At 31.8% G+C, this 15,287-nt stretch overlaps 2 protein-coding genes across 2 annotated transcripts; both read right to left on the bottom strand.

Moving 5' to 3' along the window:
- Nucleotides 1-3,254: 3,254 nt before the first annotated feature.
- Nucleotides 3,255-4,247, bottom strand: LOC105793404 (uncharacterized). Its single transcript, XM_012622317.2, has 2 exons — nt 3,574-4,247; nt 3,255-3,477 (listed from the first exon to the last, which is right to left on the bottom strand). Exons 1-2 carry the CDS (start codon nt 4,245-4,247, stop codon nt 3,255-3,257), a joined length of 897 nt encoding a protein of 298 aa, XP_012477771.1.
- Nucleotides 4,248-8,610: 4,363 nt separating this feature from the next.
- LOC105792049 (transcription factor KUA1) lies at nt 8,611-11,405 on the bottom strand. The gene is made up of 3 exons (XM_012620421.2): nt 10,925-11,405; nt 9,974-10,182; nt 8,611-9,600 (listed from the first exon to the last, which is right to left on the bottom strand). Exons 1-3 carry the CDS (start codon nt 11,193-11,195, stop codon nt 9,094-9,096), a joined length of 987 nt encoding a protein of 328 aa, XP_012475875.1. The 5' UTR covers nt 11,196-11,405; the 3' UTR covers nt 8,611-9,093.
- Between the last annotated feature and the right edge of the window lie 3,882 nt (nt 11,406-15,287).

Below are 15,287 nucleotides of genomic sequence, written 5' to 3'. Positions count from 1 at the left end.
CTGCACGGAGGTGAAAACCTCACGAATGACTAGTTTCTCACTCCCACTTAAAAGGGTAAAATTATTCAACTCATGTAATGTGTAATGCAAACAATATTTAAATCCATTAAGCAAGAAATAATGAATGCAATAGGATACCATGAATTTAAAAAAAAACAAAATTTTCTCGACCATAAGAAAAGAATTAATCAACTTTGTGGCTCGACTCTCTTATTTTTTTTAAAAAGTCCCCAGTGGAGTCGCCAAGCTGTCGAAACCACCTTTTATTTTGAGAAAAAAACAAATTAGTTGTAGACTTTAAAAAAATAAAAATTGGGAGTCGCCACCAATCTTTTATTGAGGTGTGATTTGATCACCTAAAAAATCACTTTGGTATACGAGTTTTAAAAAAATGGATCCGGGAGTCGGTTACGTACGAGGAAAGATTAGCACCCTCGTAACGCCCAAAATTGGTACCTAGTTAATTAATTAGTGTCTTAATGTCGAAAATTTAAAAATATGATCCTTAATAAAAACTTAAAAAAACGTTACTTATTAAGACTCTTATCATTTCGGAGAAAGAAAATGTCACACCCAATGCGTTAGGGCACGACATTCTAATTCCTCAAAAATGAATTAGTCCAAAATACTCGTGTAATAAAATTTAAAAGAATATTCATTTGTTTAAGATTTATAAAGAAATCGCGGCCCAATACGTTAGGGCACAATTTCTCAAAATCCTAAATTTGGAATATTTCCTTTGTTATTATTTTTTTTAAAAAATTTTGTCTCGAGAAATCAATACATCACATCCAATACGTTAGAATACAACATATTAAATTCCCGACAACAAGCTTTTCATTTTATTTTTTTGATTAATGAGCAATTCTCGATTGTTAGATTTAACGAAGAAAATTGGAACCCAATACGTTAGGGCTCAATTTCCTTGAAAATCCTAAATCGAGTATTATCTCAATTTTGAAAATTTTAAAATCGAGTAAAAAAATGATGTAATGCTACATTAAGTATAAAATACAATAATAAATACAACAATGGCATAGAAATAAACGAAATTAATGTACATAAAAACAACGACATGTAAAGTATCAAATGAACAAAATATAAATGAAAACATAAATCAATAAGCAAATGAAGGAAATAAACAAAAAAATATAAAGAGAAAAAAGGTACAAAATATATACATGAAATTATAAAGAATAAAAGACATACACATGGGTTTACATATAAAATTTTGGACTATAGAATTTATAACAATATATATATAATGCATTTACGAAAATAAAGAAAATATATAAATATACATATATATTATAACATATGTGTTGAAAATATAAGTTTGTATTTAAGCAAATAAAAAACAGAGACATGTGCGTATATATATATAAAATATTCATTAGAAAAATATATAAATACATACATGTACATATATACAAAAGTAAAAAAAATTGAAACTAAATATAAAAGTATATAGATGTCTATAAAAGTTAGGAAGTAAAATAAAATAAAACATATGTATAAAATATATATAAGCATACGATACTATATATAAAACAATATATATTACATAAAAACGATGATGCATGAATATAAAAATAATAATAATAATAATAATAATAATAATAATAATAATAATAATAATAATAATAATAATACAAGATTAATGATGCCACATAATAGTATTAATAATATTAAAATAATTAATTTAATAAAAAACTAAAATAACAAATAGAGGATTAAATAGCATCAATAATAAGACCAATGAATTTAAAACAAAGAGTATAAAATATAAAAAATATAAGGCCAAATAAAATGTAAACAAATTTGAAAATAATGAATTTGAAAATAAATAATAAGGGAAAAAGAGATTTGAAATCAACAATATACAAATCAATAAATAAATTATACACAAATCAACAAAATAAGAACGCAAGAGAGAGAGAAATTTGAGTAAATGCTCTTAAGAATTATTATTACTCCCCACTTCCGTCATTTACAATGAAGGGAGAGGCCTCTATTTATAGTTGAACCTCCCCAAATCCAACGGTACAGATCAATTATATCAACGGCTAAGATTAAAGGGTATCTACAAATTAAATCTCTAAGATTATAAAATCATATCTTCTAAGATTGAATATATCATATCTAAGATTACATATCCTTGAAGATTATGTTTCCATATGTGAGCCCGGACTAAAATTGAGTATTACAATAATATTAAAATTTTATAATTATTATACATTTACAATTTACTTATATTTACTTATATATATAACAATTGATATATTATATGTAGTTAACATGTACTTACCAACGACAACAATAACAATAACAATAACGTGCTTAATTACAAGTCACCTTAACATCGAGGTTTCTGAGGTGTACGGACACCATTAATGCTTTGCAACAAGTGGCCATACGTGGTCCCTTTGCAACGGGGATAACCTCAGACATCAACTTAACTGTTGAAAAATGCAAATCTCAACTATATGTGCTGTTTGTCTACTTGAGAGTTTAAGATCAACATGTTACCTATATCAGCAATGACAGGTCACCCAGCATTAGTTTGGGTCCTTGTCTTATAACGACCATTTTTATATTTGTTTCAAAAAAAAATTGGAAGGAAAAAAGTCCAATGGTTTTGGTATGTTAATGGGTACTTATTACCACGATGACAAGTACTAGAGATAAAGTTTTATTGACAATTATATTTAACGAGTAAAATGGAAGTATCACTTTCAATTCTTTATGAAAGGTCTAAATTTTTTATGAGAAAGATATTTTGGTGACTCTTACTACTTTTTATATTTTAAGAATAGATGTGTAGATTTCATGGAAGTATATAAAAAAATGACGTTCTGTGGGTTGGTGAAGGTCATAGAAGCTAATTAAATGCATAATTGGGAAAGCATATATTACGAACATAACATCTCAAACAAACAATGGTTTTAAAAACAAAAATGCAAAAAAACCAGCAAAATGAGCATTCAAAATCATGTTACCAAATCCAAAAGGATATCATCCTCATGCCTATATTTGGTAAGAAAAGATACAGCAATCTTAACTTGTATTGCCAAAAGAGGGTGGTAATTTTGATAATTTGCTTGAATTCAAGTACTATTTTTTGGATTTATATTTTATCTAAAGACTGCTAATTAATTAAATAATAATTCATAATATATTTTTAAAATTAAATTCACAATATCATCTGATTCACTGACACTGCATAAAATTATACACCATGAGTGCATCAAATATTAAACTTTCTTACTAGCTAATTTTCTCCTTCCTCTATAACGAGGGACGTAAATACGAGCCCACAAATGCTTTCCGTTGACCAAGAATTTGGCTTTGGATTGCCCATTCAAAACCATGGGTATCACCAATGAAGTAGTGAAAACAATACGTCCGAACTGAGGTTCTTGTCCTGGATGACTAGTGTGTTCAATCACAACATCTTGCACCACTTCCCCCCAATTCCTGCAATGCAAAACCCAACATCAGTAACTACTTCACATTCACTTAAACCATATGTGTGTGTATGTATGTATGTATGTATGTAGTTTAATTACGTACGAGGTAAAGAAGTGAAAGATTTCTTCCCCGCTTAAAGGGTGGCCTTTAGAGAATGTTATGAACATTGTTCTCGTATCTTCCGGCGTTTGTCCCGGTCGAAACTCATTGGCACCGGGATTCAAATTCGATACCTTCGTTGACTCGATATATTGATTCAGTTCCAGGCTTGGGTTCGAATCCGATTCACCAATGACCTGTGAAGTAGTAGAACCTTCTCCTAGGGGTCTAGCCGCTGGCTTCAAACCAGATTCATCAACTTCAATAGCAGCATTTTCGCCAAATATTTTGTCACAAACAGTGTCCATGATGTGAACGTAACGCTTGTACATAAACTCCCGATTGTAATAAAAGAACCTGTAATTCATTGGTTCGTCGAAAAGACCAAGGAAAACAGGAGTGTCATATGATTCATCGCTTGGTGATGAAACATTGGGCTGAATGAACTGTAAGCATTGCAGTGCCTCCTCGAAGAAAGCATCGATGGTGTCATCGTCATAAGAATGGATGATTCGAATGAGTTCATGGTAACCAATTTCTTCTAGCATGAGCCAAAGTGTCATTGCTGACTTAACCTGTTGTGAGTTTTTGCCCATTGAGATCACCATTCTATTGAAAAGGACTCTTTCAAGAGTGTAGAAAAGTAACAGGTCTACTAAAGTACCTATTCCAGGCATGGTCCTATTATGAAGCGGGAAACAAGATTACTAGAAAAGTTAAACAGGGAAAACCAAAATGTTGCTGAAGAGTATTGTAGATTTTTTTTCTTTGTATTTTAGATTTGATTTATGTTATTAAATAAATAGGAATTGAAGGTGACGCATTGGGAGTGAGGAATTAATTTGCGACTCCTTGGTTAAAGAAAATGCATTTACACTTTTGGTTAATTATTGCTGAAATGGAAATCTAGCTGAAAAATTCATGAACATCCAACCTTAAACATGATGAATTGGAAAGTGTAATTTACTAGATAAATAAGATGATTCTTGCAATATGTAAAATTAAAAATTTATTCATCAACTCATTATAACAACTCAATCAAGAAATTAGAAATATATTTATGTTGAAAGTAGAAATAGAGAAGACCTACAAGTAATGATAAGACATATTGTACATCTTTCATGAAAGATGTCTTAATTATAGTAAAGCAAAATTATAATTTTTTCTATCCATATCATAATAAAATTGTTTTTTTTTTTAATAATTGGGGCAGGGGTAGGGTTGTTAGGGATTAAATCCAAGCCCTCATGTTATTGCCACTAAACCAAGAGTTTGTTAACTAATAAAATTATATATGTAATATATTGATAGTGTATAGTTTCATGAGATTATATTTGATGTACCGACAATGCATAAATTCTATGCATCATTAGTTATCTACAAATTGCCACCTCATTAGTGAACAAAATAAATAATATTGAAGCAATTTTTAATAAATACTTAAAATTTTAGTTAAAAATTAATCTCAATTTTCCTTTTATAATTTTCTCTTCTCTCTTCCAAAATTGATAAAGTTTTACCATTCACTAAAATCTTAAAAACTTTATTGAAATATTAAATCATCTTTGAGGCTACTCAAGATAAGCAAAAACCATCCCATCCCAAAATTGGAATGGTTTGAGTGTCAAAGTTTAAGCGATCAGCTTCAACTAGCAGAATCTTCCATCCCTTTCACTCTAGGTTGGGAGATAAGAGTGAGGTTTGAGAATTTAGTAGACAGTTAAACTTCATCGATACATAACAAAGGGGAGAAGAAAATTAAGACTAATTTTTAATCATGTTTAATTAATTTTCAAGTATTTATTAAAATGTCCTTTGATCTTTTTTATTTTGGTCATGACAATTTATAATTAGCTGATGATGCATAGAACTTGTACTTAGTGCATGAAATATAATCCCTTATATTTCATACATCATCAATCAATTATATGATGCCATTTTATTATTTAGTTGAAATTATATTGTAACATAAGAGTTTGGGTTCCAAACTATTCCAAATTATAAAGCAATATCTTGGTTGAATATTATAGCAGTCAACTTCATTGGGAGATGTCTCAAACTCGTGCAATCCCATAGAGTAGTTATGCATCAGTCTCGTCATGACATCAATCCCATAGATGTCTCATTTGAAGAATACAAATGAGGCTTTTAGGGTGGATTCTGTAAACCACCAACTCCTGTATTCTTTAAGCTGTAGGTAGTTTTTTTTTTACTTTTGTAGCAGATTTTTCAGTTTCTTGGGAGTTTAAAAAGAAAAAGATAGTTGGTGGAATCTACCTATTCGAAAGTTGCTTTTGGATAACAGTGAAACAACAATTACTTAAGGTCATTACTCGTATGAGTGAATAATATATCCTTAATTGAATCAGCCATATATTTACCTCTTTCAGTTGGTAAATCATGGTGCTCGAATGGTGTTTTCTTAGAGTCATGCACTACGAATCTGTTGCTTCAATATTGGCCGAATGTACTCTTGGTAACCGTCTGCCACAATCCAGGCTCCCTCGTTCAGTTTCTGATACACGAAATCATGGCATCCCAAATTGTTAAAATCCCAATAATATTATAACTAATTAATTAAGAGTTTATGATATTGATGCTATGAAAGTAAGTCGTCATTCAACACATTACAGAATATATCCTTAATCTAGTTGTATCAACAAAAAAGAGAGAACATTTGTTTTTATTAACAAGTCTAAACAACTTTTGAAGCAAACCACATTATCCAAGATCAAATCCTGAAGACCCTTCCATCTAAACTCTAAACTGTTCTATATAAATTTCCAAGTTTCAAGATCAAGTTTTGATAAACTCTTGAAGCGACTCACATCTATCTAAAATTAAATTTAGATAACTATTAAATTGAAAGCTTCATCAAAGAAATTATAAAATTATTTGACTTATTTCGATTATTTCAAGTCTGCTCAAATTTTGTGCTTACTTGCCTATTATGTATTGTACAATATTCAATTTAAAGAAACTGATTATATGTCGAGTTTAACTTTTACGTGTCTTGAATGTATAGTACTTTAAAATTTTAAAATAATCCTTATTCTCTATGAGTTTCTATTTTAAATTATTATAAATTTATATAAATTTTACACATTAATAATTAGTGCTAGTATATTCATATTGATATCGTGTTCATTTTGTAGCTTAATTCATTTTATATTTTATATAGTTTATTAAAATGATTAGATTTTAGTTGCAAACTATTTTTAGATATTAAAAATAAAAAAATTATCAAAATGATTATTTAGACAACCAATTTATTTTATTTATTGTTAAATGATTTGTTTGATATAATATCAAAATCATAATTACCATAAAATAAAATCATATTCAAACAATTAAGAAAACTAAAAATATATTTTATTATAATATTAAAATCTGTATTCAATAAGTTGATCCTTCCTGAGAAATCAATTTAGGTTTCATATTAAAATTTACTATTAAATAAAAATTTTAAAATCCTTAGGAAAACGGAGGATATTTCGATTATACAGTTTAAATATTCCTCACCTAATTTTTATAATGGACAATCCAATAAATATCTTGTTAAAATGTAGTATCATAATTTTTTTATATATAATTAAAGCTGAAAATAAAACAAAACAAAGAGTTTGCAAAGTCTTAAATTTAAGGCTTAATTACTTTGTCAAAATGACCTTAATTGTATTTCTAAGTCTTTTTGGCCATCAACCTTTGTTCTTTTTTTCAATTTGTTTTTTCTAATGATTTAATGAAAGTATCATTAAAAAATTAACAGAGATGATGTAGAATTTCATGTGGAATATTTTAATGAGATATAATTTTTACTTAGATAAGCCAATAAGATAATCACATGTAAAAAGTAATAAAATAAATAATACATTAAATTAAAAAATAACTCTTAATTTAAAGAAAATAAACATAATTATCTAAAAAAATTAACTCAGTAGAAAAACTTCTAACAGATGTATGGAATATTGAAACGTTTTGAAGGAAAAGAAAAATTGAAACCTTGAATTTATTCATTAAATCTGTTAGAAGAAGCAGATTGAAAAAAAAAACAAAGGTTAATGGCCATAAAAGGCTCAAAAATACAATTAGGTACATTTTGACAAAATATGCAAACGTTAATGGCTAAATTTATCATTAAGCCTAAATTTTAACACCTAAAAGAGGTTGTTCAAATAAAAGTAAGATGTTTCATTACCGTGATCCATTTTTGCTAGTAAATCTACAACTTTATTTTCTTCTCTAGGCACATGTTGGATATGCCAATATACTGTCTTTTCTAACAGCTAATGAATTCGTCTAACCAAGCTGAGTTTGAGTTTCTTAATATATTACCTTCAATAATCTGAACTGCTTCAATGCTATTTGTACTTACCAACACTCGATCAAATCTTTGCTTCAACAGAAGAGACAAACCCTCAAAAATGCCTCATAACTCAGCCTCCAATACAAAACAAATTCCTAGGAACTTACTAATCCTAAAATCCAGTTTCCCTTCGGGTCACGCATAACCCCGCTACAGCAGCTGAACCAAAGGCCACCTGAACAGCACCTTCTGTGTTTAACTGAATCCAATTACCTGCCCGTATCGGATAGCAATTCGATCCATTTCTCTTGGCCACATTCGCCTTACAAACAGAAGCATACTATTTAGCTCAATTATACAAGATTTTGATCACTTCGTCAACAGTGTTTCCTTGAAATACCTATAGATTTCAATTTTTCCAAATACCCCATGCAAAGGAAAAACCAATCCACCTCCCCAAGCAAAGTCTGCAGCTGGTTGTGCAGATTAACCACAAGCCATTTTTTAATCTAACGATAGAGTTATAGAATGCCGCATATTATTATGATGAGCATTAAATGAAGAAAAATTATTCTTTATCTGTAAACGGTTCATCAACCTTGACCGCATTCACTCAACATGTCAACAATGGAAGTCTGTTGTTACTAACTCCCCCTTGAAATTTGAAATATACCACAACTCAACCATTTGATTTGTCGTACTATTAAATTAAGTTATTTAATCGCATTGCAAACTTTAAAAAAACTATATTTATTGATATAACTCTAATTTTAAATCAAGATAACTAGAAAACGATACCTTGCTTCAACCTTATGAATAAGAAGCAACTGCAGATTACATTACCATATGCTAAGCATATGAATAAACAAACTAATTGCTGAAGTTAGCTACTTCACCATACAACAAAATACAGAGTTCATCCTTCTCCCACTTCATATCTCATCAATTTCAATGAAAACACTTCAGTTCAAACACATTGTTAAAAGATTCAAATAATTTCTAACATACTACTACAACCACCACCTAATGCTAAGCATAGGATTAAGTTAAAACCAGAAAACCAAACTTATTGAGTTGAACCCACAAAAGAAATATATATATAACTAAACCCAAACCAGATAGCAAATTATTAGCCTACTAATACCACCAATATTAACCTGTACTGCTCACAAACCCTGAGCTAACCTACGACAATAATTTCAGATCAAGTTTTTATCTTAAACCGCATGGATTGGGTTCCCACTTGAATCCATGTTAGAATTACCAGATGAAGCAGGATTGGCATGAAAAGCAGACTGCCTAGATGAACCATCAAGTTTTAATGAAAGAGATGATGAGCCGCTATCACCAATACTTTCTCCCAAACTCAACTTTGACATTCCCACCAGCTCATCAACATTGATCGGGCTCTTTGAATGTACTGCTGTTGGCTTCACCACTTCATGCGTGTCCTTCTTCGTTGGTTCTGTGTCATACCCCATCCAATATGGTAATGAATATGGAAAGAATGGCGGGAAGTAAGTAGGATATACTACTGGGTAACAGGGTTGTGAGCTCTCTGACTTTGGAGGTACAGTTTCCCCATCATTCGAATTGTTGGAATCCATTGATTTATCTTCTTCATCCAATGTAGGTGGAATACTCAACTGGTCATTACTCTGTGTTTCAGCATGTGGATGGTTAGCAGAAAACAAATCCTGTGATGCCATTGGAGTGTCACTTGACTGCAAGAAATAAAGAAGAAAAAGATCTCTTACACAACTAGAAAAGCAGTCAAATTGGATGGATATAAAATGTATCCAGGACTGTTAGTAAGCAAATAGGTATAAACCTATTCTTAAAGAACAAGCTAAGCTAGCTGTTTTATATAGGAGTTTCCTTTGATACGAGTACGAAGCAAACCATTTCACAAACAAATGAAAGAAATCTCAGTGGTATGTCCATGATCCTAGTCATATCTACATTATTAAGTTCTCAAGGTTTAGAGTAGTTGGAAGTTGAAATAGTCAACCAGAAACAATCAAGTCAATTAGTCAAATTAGTAATTCATACAAGACATGGCAACTGATGCATCATTATAGAGAAAATGGTACTAACTTCATCTGCTACGATATCAAAGAGGCTAGAACGTCTTTTTCTCCTAGAAACATTGGACTGCCTGATGAAATATTTCTGAGCATGGCTAGCCACTTGAGTAGGAGTCCTTGAAATAACATAATTGCGCGAGATTCCACGCCAATCACCTTTCCCAAGCTTCTGCAGACCAAGGAGAAACATCCTATGCTCCTCTTCTGTCCAAGGAACACCTGCAAAACAAATATAACTCAGATTCAAGAATCGCAGAGAAGTACACCCATGTTTTATCCTATTGCTTCAACGTTTCATTAACAAGAAAAAAGCCACCTAGCCATTGCCACACCACGTACTTAGACCATTATTCAATGTCTTCTGGACTTCTCATCCCCCCAATGTCTATGATCAAATTTTTGAAGGATTATCCAATACTAGAACAATGTAGACGGTCACCAGGCACAAAATGAAACCCATTTTATCACCACCAAAACTCAGTGATATCACATCTGATAACCATTCTTTTGGACAGGATTTAACCCAACAAATTTCATGTTATAGCATAAATTATAAAATAAAAATTACTAAAATCCATAACATCTCGATAATGAACTATGAAACCCATTTCTTGTTTTTCAGCAGCCCACCTCACCATATTCAAAAAAAAAACCAACCCCTTACTCTAACCAGAAGAATGAACTATAAATTAAGTCCAAAACTAACCAGAAATGCCACAACTTTACTTTAAATCCTTAAACTTCAGAAAATTTATATTTAATCGGAAAAAAAATATTTGTAAACAAATCCAACGTGATCACTGTGCACAAAATAAATACATGGAAGTTTTAAGCCAAACAAAAGACTTCAAAAATATTTGGAAGGTTTTCTTTTGTAGCTTATATAGTCTTACACTAATCATCCACAGAATAAAAACATAAATAATAGGCAAATAAAATTAATCCATCGAAAAACTGAAACCTTTTTTCCTTTCACGACTCGAAGACGACCCGGGGACGAAATCCTCAGAAGCATAACCATCGGTGTGATCCGGACCCTCACCGGGCGAACCCGACCCATTCCCGTTATGCGCGCCAGAATTCGACCCGGAATATTGGCTTAAGTTGCCCATACTGGCGCTCTTCCGAATCGACCCGTCAGTCAAGCGGACTCCGAAGAGTTTGACCCCTCGGTTCGGACATGTCCGAGAGTTGTGGCCGTTGTGGCTGCAATGTGAGCAGCGACGAGTCATTTTTCACGGCCGAATAGATTCGTTTGGGATCAGATCAGAATGAAAATTAAAGCGATGAATGTCAATCGGATCTTAGAGAATCCGGATCCGAACCGCATGTGGAATAGGGCTGTGGTTTTGAACCAGAAAACAATTTTCCTTGAGTTTTTCTTATCTGGCTCCTCCCCTCTGGCTGTGTTAGCAGGTGGGAGAGAGAAAGAGGGATAAACAATATCCATATCGCATGTATTTATTTATTCAATTGCAAAAGGAAATCTAATGATCTAGTGCTTCGCGGAGTTTATTGTTGGAGATTATCATATTTTATCTTTAACCGTTGATATGGTCAACACTGGTGTGCCATCATCATGCGTTTGGTGTGGGGAGTTGACTTCAACAAGACTTGAGACCATTCCCTTTTTTTTTTTTTTTTCTTCTTCTTCTTCTTCGTTTAGCGATAAATAGTTTAATCCCATGTTGTCTCTCCATTTTCTAAATATAATTTTTATTATATTGGAAACGGCATTAATAAAAACTGTCAGAAAATAAGTGACGTATTCTTTCTTCTCAGCTTATTTTATTTGAGAAACCATCGATTAAAAAAATATATATGAATAGTATGACACGTGTACGGCGGAGAGGTTAATTGGAAGGAAACGTAATCTTGGTCTGGGATCCAAAACCCAAAAGGGTTGGTGAGATGCGTATGGGCCGTACACGTGGAGATTCGCCATTTGCAAAATGGCATATTCTAGGGCATAAAAGCTTCTAGGATAAGTCATCGTCCCAAAATAAATTATTTTTATCACGCAAAAAGCTTTATCCACTTTATCCAAAGCCGCGGACATTTACAACATATTTAAATACAGTAAAATTCATTCTAAAACCGCATTTAACTACTAACAGACATTTATTTAGTTTTAACTAAAGTTAATCTAAAATCTACTCTCTTTTTTAAGTCTTGGTAACCTCTTGTCCTGTTGTGATAGCATATGAGTTAAAAATTGGATAAAAAATAATTACAGGTTAAACTAAAAATATAAATCAGAATAAATAAAATTTAACTTTTAAATATAAAATTAAATTAAAATCCAGTATATATAGTGTTTTTCTTTTCTGTTTTGTGGGGCCAGAATGTTAAAAGGACGGGTGATATTTGGATGGAAATAATTGTGATGAAGATACGACAAACAATTATTTATGATGGTAATATAAGGACAGCGGGTAGGGGCTTTTAATTTTTTAAATTTTAAGTTAATATATAATAAAATTATTTTTTATTTTTAAAATAATGAACATGTTTCTTATCACAGTTGTATTTTAGAATATTTTATATTATAAACGAATATAAAATTGATAGTTTTAAAAAGAAAATCAAGTAGTTTAAAAGATTTTACATTTTTTTTTATTTTTATGATATTTTTATAATTTTCAAAAAAGAATCTTTATTCCTCAATAAAGCCGTCGACTTTGCTCATTTCTGCTTGGAACCATTCATCTTATTTCCCACTCCTTTTTTGTTATCCTGAATAGATCAGTCATTTGTACGTTTAATTTGCTTTATTTCTGTACTTTCGAAATTGTGGGGCAAAATTATTTTAGTTTCATTTATTTTAGTCTTTTAATATTCTACTGAAAAAATCAATTATGATGAACTTTAAGGGTAAAAGAGAATATAATTGGTGGAAATTTCTATGGATTTTCATTTCCTTAACTTGTTTCTTTAGGGAAATATTTAAGAAAACATTTTCCTAGTTGTTATTATTATGTCATGCTTTTCTTTAATTCCTTGAGGTTTGGTGAAGTATTTTATCCATTAGTATTATTTTTATAGAATGATGATTTGAATTCAGTTAATTTTGGGTAAGTGAACACCTCATCAATATATCTTAACTTGAGATTCATTCATTCATTGATATTTGATTTTATATTTTTGATATTTGTATGATGAAATTTTTAATTTTCAAAGTATATAAATATTTTTCTCCAACAAAATAAAATAACTAAAAGAATATGTTTAAAATGAATCTAAACAAATATATTCTGTCCAAAATTATTATTTTGGACGTGAAATAATAATTTATATTTTTATTACATTTTAATGATTTTTTATATTTTTTACCAAATATTATATTTTTAATGATTTTTTTAAAAAAATTATTAATGCTATCCATATGCCATAATGTGAGGCTACAACATAATATTGTTTTATTAACTACTAGTGTCACGGGGCTAGACCTTTCGTCTCATAATCCGTGCGGCCTTAAGCAATCCGTTCGCTCCAACTTCGCCTAAGTCAGCCTTCACGCCCAAAAATAAAGATTCTTTTAGAACTCCTCCAAGACATCAATTTGTATAGCGGAAGTGATTGTGCCAAAAGAAACTACAAATGAACAACAGAAAGCCAAAGAAAGAATGCACACAAAGTGTTTGAGTAAATGCTCAAAGAATTCTATTACTCTTAAGAATTCAACTTACAATGGATGAGTACAAATGAGGGGAAGGCTCTCTATTTATAGTTGAGCTCTCCCTAAACCGACAGTCAAGATACATTTACATCGACAGACGAGATTAACCATATCTCTTGATTTTAGGGATTTACAAGATATGCCATATCAAATCTAATCTAATATTTACAAGATATGATTCCCTCAATCTTCTAAGATTAGTTACCAAATTAGCCTAAATTGTCATATCGTCATTATCGGGACAACCAGCCTTCAATCTAACAGACTTCTCCAACAGTTTTTTGAATCGGGCCAGTTCTCGTAGGCTAAATGTTCCTCATCTAATCGATAGACCTCCATAGGGCGCATCTTGTGTCATAGTCACGGGCTTTGTACTTTGGCCCGTGACATTCTCCCCTACCCATTCTCACAACGCCCTCGTTGCGACTTTTGAATGACACTGACTTGATTCACCTTGAAACTTTCTCGTTGCCTCAGCTTCTTCCCGACTTGTCTTGCGATCAGGTTGTCCCTTCCTTTGGAACCTTTGCTCGACTTCCGTCCCCTCTTAACTTGCACCGTTGCACTCATTGGTAAATCCCGTTGGAAAGAAGTCTTCACTTTAACTTGCCCTAATTTTGACTTGTTCCAATTGGAATCCCCTAGATTCTCACATCTTGGCTTCATACCGCCTACAGTCCCTCGGTCTCCTTGCTTAAGAACTTTAAAAGGGCCCCTACAACCTTGCTAAGCCAACAAGTCAGAATTCAAAACACTATCAGAGTGTTTGTAATGTAACTTATTCGTAATATTTACTCGTCCCGACTGTTTTCGCATCGCTCTTTTTCCCTCGAAGCCCGATGCACAACCCACTTTTCCCAAAGGTGTCGGTTCTACAGTCAAATCTGTAAGCTTCATATCGATCTCTTGCGCCACTAACACTTCCGAATAGGCTTTCGTAGCATTCTATTTTGACGAGTTAATATTTCTCCCATACAAAACATCTTCGACTAGTTAGATTGACGACAACACCTTGGTCCCAACTTTCATATCCCGATGCACCGACACAACAATTCTTGTTAACGAACTGGTGACAATATGAATTTGATCGGCCCATAGAAACAGAATTGTCTGAATCCTGTCAAGGAAGTTTAAGCCAAGTACATAATCGTAATCATCTAATTGGATTATCTCAAAGTCTTCATTGCCCTTCCATTCGTCGATTTGTAGCTCCACATTGTGAGCTCTCCCACAGTTGGAGCCTGCTCGGAATTTATTATTTTTATCTTCTTATTCGATTTCTTAATCGACAGACCAAGCTTCTTCGCAGCCTTTTTCAATATGAACAAGTCTGATACTCTCATATCAATAAGAGCACTCCACTTCTAACCTACAATGTTGATGTCCACAAACATCAACCCTTCTTCACCATTTTTTTCTTAGGAAAGAGCACCATCGAATTGACCCTCGATGTCTTCCCCTCAATAGGCTCCGTCTTTTCCTTCGGCTTATCTTTCTTTTTGATCAACAATTTCTTTCAACATCCCAATGGTGCATTCGAACCAATAGCTTAGATATCACTTGGTTCAAACCAACAGCTCTAATTCTACTTGTTATGGGGCTAGACCTTTCGTCTCGTAATTCGTGTGGCTTTAGGCGATCCGTT

This window comes from Gossypium raimondii, chromosome 8, assembly GCF_025698545.1.
Source record: "Gossypium raimondii isolate GPD5lz chromosome 8, ASM2569854v1, whole genome shotgun sequence".
Lineage (NCBI taxonomy): Eukaryota > Viridiplantae > Streptophyta > Magnoliopsida > Malvales > Malvaceae > Gossypium > Gossypium raimondii.
Note: the sequence above shows the minus strand (reverse complement) of the source record. Positions and strands in the feature narration are given on the sequence as shown.

Excerpts from the sequence above, each read along its gene's own strand:
- LOC105792049 (XM_012620421.2), bottom strand. The coding sequence starts at position 11,195 with ATGACTCGTCGCTGCTCACATTGCAGCCACAACGGCCACAACTCTCGG. Across the intron at positions 10,183-10,924 it reads GAGTCGTGAAAGGAAAAAAG|GTGTTCCTTGGACAGAAGAG; the intron begins GTTTCAGTTTTT and ends TTTGTTTTGCAG. Across the intron at positions 9,601-9,973 it reads TTGATATCGTAGCAGATGAA|TCAAGTGACACTCCAATGGC; the intron begins GTTAGTACCATT and ends TATTTCTTGCAG.
- LOC105793404 (XM_012622317.2), bottom strand. The coding sequence starts at position 4,247 with ATGCCTGGAATAGGTACTTTAGTAGACCTGTTACTTTTCTACACTCTT. Across the intron at positions 3,478-3,573 it reads ATCTTTCACTTCTTTACCTC|GAATTGGGGGGAAGTGGTGC; the intron begins GTACGTAATTAA and ends TTTGCATTGCAG.